General features: G+C 37.0%; 2 protein-coding genes across 2 annotated transcripts; one reads left to right on the plus strand and one right to left on the minus strand.

Annotated features, from left to right (window-relative positions):
• Positions 1-449: 449 nt before the first annotated feature.
• Positions 450-1,622, plus strand: LOC126704992 (uncharacterized). Its single transcript, XM_050403965.1, has 2 exons — positions 450-1,089; positions 1,213-1,622. Exons 1-2 carry the CDS (start codon positions 450-452, stop codon positions 1,620-1,622), a joined length of 1,050 nt encoding a protein of 349 aa, XP_050259922.1.
• Positions 1,623-4,650: 3,028 nt separating this feature from the next.
• LOC126704993 (uncharacterized) lies at positions 4,651-5,178 on the minus strand. Its single transcript, XM_050403966.1, has one exon. It carries the CDS (start codon positions 5,176-5,178, stop codon positions 4,651-4,653), a length of 528 nt encoding a protein of 175 aa, XP_050259923.1.
• Between the last annotated feature and the right edge of the window lie 697 nt (positions 5,179-5,875).

Below are 5,875 nucleotides of genomic sequence, written 5' to 3' on the forward strand. Positions count from 1 at the left end.
CTACTCTCGGTTCACCAATTCCTGTACTTCTGCAACTGGATGCTGCTATTGAGGTGAATATTTTTTTTTTGATTGTGTATATTCTCACCAATATGAATGCTAGTTAATGCTCTGCATTACTTTGTGCATTAAATGGCTATGATTGGTACCATTTTTTTGGGTCTTGCTAAATGAGGTATTAGTTGCTTAGGTATGTGTGTAGGAATATATAGAAAAAGTTCCTATTGCTCTGTTCCTGATGAGGTTGAAATTCAGCATGAAATGAAACTTTGTAAAGTGTTCTTTAAAGTCCCAAGCTTACAAGAGCACTTAACTTGGCTGCATAGATGCATCAATTAGAAATCAACCACTGTTTGGAGATAAAGTGGCATATTCTTGTATGTGTTTTTTTTTTTTTTTTTTTTTTTTTTTTTTTTTTTTTTGTGGCAGCAACTTGGGAAATTTGTTCCATGGGTCGTAATACAAATTATGCACGTAATATGCTTCTAAATGACTCGGATTCTGATGATGATTTTGTGATAACTGCACTTCTTACATTGGAAGAAGAACGATTAGAAAGAGAGAGGGCGTCAACATCACATCGTGATTCTGTTCTAGGTCGTAAGTTCATCCAACGTGATCATGGGCAAGGCCACCAAAGACTTTTTCAAGACTATTTTGTAGAATCACCAGTATATCCTCTTAACGTATTTCGAAGGAGGTTTCGAATGAGTCGTTCTCTTTTTTTATGTATTAAATCTAATCTAGAAGAGAAAGATGAATATTTTGTTCAAAAAAGAAATGCTGCCAGAGTGCTTGGTTTGTCTTCCCTTCAAAAGATGACTGCCGCACTAAGGATGCTTATGTATGGAGTAGCAGCGGATTTTACAGATGAATATGTGAGAATTGGAGAAAGCACTACAATAGAGTGTCTCAAAAAATTTGTTGAAGCCATAGTCGATATTTATTCTACAGAGTACTTGAGGTCACCAAATAGCAATGACATTGCTAGGTTGCTAAGAGTTGGTGAAAGTTGTGGATTTCCAAGGATGCTAGGGAGCATTGACTGCATGCATTGGGAATGGAGGAATTGCCCATCGGGGTGGAAAGGTTAGTATACTGGTCATAGTCGTGAGCCAACAATTATTTTGGAAGCAGTAGCATCATATGATCTTTGGATATGACATGCATTTTTTGGGTTACCTGGGTCTCATAATGACATCAACGTGCTAGACCATTCTTTTATATTTACCAAGCTCGCTCAAGGCCGTGCACCTCCGGTGAATTACAAAATCAATGGTCATGATTATACAATGGGATACTATCTTTTTGATGGTATATATCCTTCATGGTCCACTTTTGTGAAGACAATTCCATCTCCACAAGGTAGAAAGAATAGTCTTTTTCCTACAACTCAAGAGTCAACTAGGAAGGATGTAGAGTGTGCATTTGGAGTGCTTCAAGCACGATTTGCAATTGTTTGTGGGCCTGCACGTCTTTGGAGAACAGAGGCTCTTGATTACATTATGAAGGCATGCAAAATATTGCATAACATGATAATTGAAGATGAACGTGATGCCAATGGAGCAGAAGACCTTGATTATGAACAAGTGCCTGAAAGCATCCCTACAACAGTGTCCTAGGAGGCTACAGAAGAATTTAGTCAATTTACAACGTTCATTGCAATCCATGAAAAAATTAGAAATAGAGAAACTCATTCTAAACTCCAATTGGATCTCATTGAGCACTTGTGGCAACGATATAGCGAGTTGTAGGATCATCTAATTTTAAGTTTTATGCTTGCATTAATTTTTATGTCTTTAGTCTTTATTGTAATTTGAAATTTCTCTTCATTTATGTTAGTCTTGTATAAGTAAAATTTGATGTAATTTGAAATGTGATCCTGTTGCAATTTAATGTAAAAGAATAGTCTTGTATGATCCTGTTGCACTATTCATTTTGTTTTGCTACAATGTGATCCTATTGCACTATATATGTATATCCAAGGTGATGTTAGTCCTTAGTCTTTTAATGAAATTGCAGTTTATCAAAAAAAAAAAAAAAAAGGTGGTGTTCAACCTTATTGTATTAAAGCTTTGATTGTATTAAAGCTTTTGTTCTTTTGTTCAAATTTCATGCTTCCCATATATAGGACTTTCTTTCAAATTGTGTGTATGTGTGTGCTGCCCATATACAAGGGCTATATGTGTGTGCTGTTGCTGCTGCTGCTCTCTGTGTGTGTGTGTGTGTGTGTGTGTGTGTGCTGCTGCTGTTGCTGCTGCTTTGTGTGTGTGTGTCCCTTTAACAGGGGCTGTGTGTGTGCGTGTGTGTGCTGCCCATATATAGGGGTTGTGTGTGTGTGTTGCTGTTGCTGTGTGTGTGTGTTGCTGCTGTTGCGTGTGTGTGTGTGTGTGTGTGTGTGTGTGTGATGCCCATATACAGGGGCTGTGTGTGTGTGTGCGTGCGTTGCTGCTGTTACTCTGTGTGTGTGTACGTGTGTTGCTGTGTGTGTGCTGCTGTGTGTGTGTTCCTTTAACAGGAGCTGTGTGTGTGCGCGTGTGTGTGCTGCCCATATACAAAGGCTGTGTGTGTGTGTGTGTTGCTGCTGCTGTTGGCTCTGTGTGTGTGTGTGTGTGTGTGTTGCTATATGTGTGCTGCTGTGTGTGTGTCCCTTTAACAGGGGTTGTGTGCGTGTGCGTGTGCATGTGTGTGTTGCCCATATATAGGGGCTGTGTGTGTGTGTGTTGCTGTTGAAAATTTGAAAAATATAGCTGTTGGGAATGAATAGAGAAAGAATAAAAAAAATATTAAAAAAGGAATAAAGAAAGGTTAAAGAAATAATGAAGAAATAATATTTAAATGAGATAGAAAATGGGATAGAGAATCTGTTGGAAAATGGATTTGAAAAAGTGGGTAATTAAATGTAAAAGTTACTGTTCATTCTCCAAATAGTACAAAAATTTGGAGAATCTGCTGGAAATGCTCTAACAAACCATTAGTTGAGAAGCTAGGGCCTAGGGTCCTTCAACCATGTGTGTCACGTGTGCAAGTATTCATCTTGGTTTTTTCTTCAAAATTTTAGTATTTCATACAGACTAGTCTATTTCCAAGGGATTCAAGTTTGCCTTCTCTCTTAGTGTTTCTGGAGTAGAATTGTTGTAGAAGTTAAAATTTTGCACCTAATCACAAAGTGCCACGTGCTATTTAGTGGATCCCGTTGACATTATTTAGACACATGGAAATATTCCAAATGTTTCTAAATAAAAATTACAAAGAATACTTAAGAGTCTATTCCACGTCAACACGTGTTAATTTAAATGACATAAGTAGTTTAATTAAAATTTGTCATGTATTATTTTAAATTAAAACATTTTTTAAATCACATAATATCATGTGTCCCTTGGAGAATAAGATATAAAATCCTTTCATTTAAATTATGACATCTGTCATTGCTCATATTCAATCACGTGTGATCACACCTCCTTAAGACTTCTATAAATAGAGACATTCCTCAGTCTTGTGGAGGATATTTAGAAGTCTTGAAACTCTGCCAAAATCAAGCTCCAAGGCCTCCAAGAACTTCACCCTTTGAATACAAAGAGCATTCGAAGTAAAAGCATTCAAGTCATCCTTTTAGATTTCAAAAGTTCATTGGAATCAAGATCAAAAGCCTCCATAAACACCAAGAGACTACAAATTAGTGAAGCTCTATGGATTCAAGTCTCTAAAGCCCCAAAGAACTTCCACTGCAAATTTTTTAATACAAAAAAGAAAAAAAAAAAAAAAACATTCAAAGAACATTTATCCAAATCACTTTTCAAAGTCTCAAAGTTCTATTAGAATCAAGCTTTAAAGCCTCTAGGAAATTTAAAGACTTTGATCCATCAAAATTTCATTGGATTCAAGCTCTATAGCCCCAAAAAACTTTCACCACAAATGTATGAAAATCAAGAACATTCAAAATACCCATGAAGAACACAAAGAACATGAAAAATAAGAAATTTCTAACAGGCATATAGCCAGAGATTCATTGTAAGTTTATTCTAAAGACTTTTCAATCCACTTTCCAATTCAAGTGGTGGACACCTTGTGTTTGAAACAAGACTACATTAGCGCAATACTTAAAGACTTTCAAGGAGATCAAATCAAAGGATTATTCTATTGTATTAGAATCTAAATATAGCAAATTGTACCTACAAATTCATCAATACAAATTTACATTTGTAAAACATATTCAATTGTTTGATTTCAAAACTTGAGATTTTGTGTTTACAAATGTAAATAAACCAAGTTATGTTTGTATATAGCTCGAGCTTAGCTCAGGGAAAAGATTGTATATATTTGTTTGTTTAGAAAAGACATTAAATTAGAGGCAGCATCGTTCATTACATTTTCAGAAGTAATAGTGTATGATATATATATATATATATATATATATATATAAAAGGTTAAATGAAATGTCAAAAAAGAGATTTTAAAATTTTCTAACTTTGTTTCTTATGTCATATCTATTATTCCTAGAGAATCTCTTTTTTAGTTATGATTAGAAATATGGTTTTTATGGTTAGAGTTTGATTAGTTTTAAATTTAAATTTAGTACTATAATTGTATTTAATAGTTGATTGTTGATTTAATTTATTTATTTTTTGAGAATCAAAGCGAGAAATTTCATTACGAAAACAGAAAACTTCTGTCAAGAATTACAAAGTTTGACACATCACTATGGATGTCTTCTAGCCAAATTTGTGGTTCATACAAGAATTTTGCTAACTTAGCAAGCTTATCAACTACTTTATTTCCTTTCCGTCTAACATGTGAGAAAGACACACTTCTCAAACTTGTGGCTAGCCTGTGTGAGTCCTCCACGATGTGACCGAAAGCTGTCATGCACTTTGAGTCCGAAACTAGATGCTTGTAGATGATCTCGGAGTCTACCTCAAAAACTACATCTTGTAGTCCGAGTTTAATGGCGAAAGAGATAGCTTTCTTGCAAGCCAAAGCTTTCACGTCCTCCACTGTGGCTGGTAATGGAATGCGTTCTGATAGCACTGCAATCACCATACCCTCTGAATCCTGTATCAGCATTCCGATGCCTATTGTGCCCGTGTCCAGAAAAATCGCCCCATCACTGTTGGCCTTGTACTGAGTTGGTGGCGGAGGTAACCAGTGCGTTGGATGGTCCACCGGTCGTTGCTGCATTGGGATGTCTTGGGCTGCTTGGAATTCATGGAATCATTCAACAGCGTCAGTGTGTATCTTCCCCAACGGCATCGTGGTTGCTCCCACTCTCTGAGCATTCCTGTTATGCCAGATGCCCCAAGCCATGTAAGCAAATGTCTCAGCCAACCGTGGTGCATTCTGAGCTAAAATTCCTTAACATAAGTCACGGAAACACACCAATCTCTCAGCCAAAAAAGGTCGACAACTTTCCAACTCCCACCAGACACCTTTCACCTTTATGCAATCCCAAAGCGCATGAATTGTGTCTTCTATTTCACAGCTGTAGCGGTCACACATGGAATTTGCTGTGATATTCCTCTTCAAGAGGTTCAGTTTTGTTGGCAAAGAGTCATTTGCTGCTCTCCAAAGGAAGTGACGGATTTTGTTTGGCAGGTTTAGCAACCAAATATCCAACCAAAACTGCTTGTTGGCTGCTGTGTTTGACGGACTCGGTGCCTTCAGTACTGCTTCTTCATTTGATAGGAGCTGGTAAGCCGATTTGGTGGAGTATTGTCCATTCCTCGTTGCTGACCAAATGAGTTTATCTTTAGCTTGGGTGGAACTCAAGGGTAAGCCAAGGATTGCAGCAGCTTTATAGGGGGCAAACTCATTCAGAATACGGTCTTCCTTCCATTTGCCTTTTTCTTCACCAATAAGAGCACACACCCGAGTATCA

Source organism: Quercus robur, chromosome 11 (assembly GCF_932294415.1).
Source record: "Quercus robur chromosome 11, dhQueRobu3.1, whole genome shotgun sequence".
In the NCBI taxonomy this organism is placed as follows: Eukaryota; Viridiplantae; Streptophyta; class Magnoliopsida; order Fagales; family Fagaceae; genus Quercus; species Quercus robur.

Coding starts and splice junctions, on each gene's coding strand:
- LOC126704992 (XM_050403965.1), top strand. CDS start 450: ATGGGTCGTAATACAAATTATGCACGTAATATGCTTCTAAATGACTCG. Junction 1,090..1,212: donor TTGCCCATCGGGGTGGAAAG/GTTAGTATACTG, acceptor TCAACGTGCTAG/ACCATTCTTTTATATTTACC.
- LOC126704993 (XM_050403966.1), bottom strand. CDS start 5,178: ATGCAGCAACGACCGGTGGACCATCCAACGCACTGGTTACCTCCGCCA.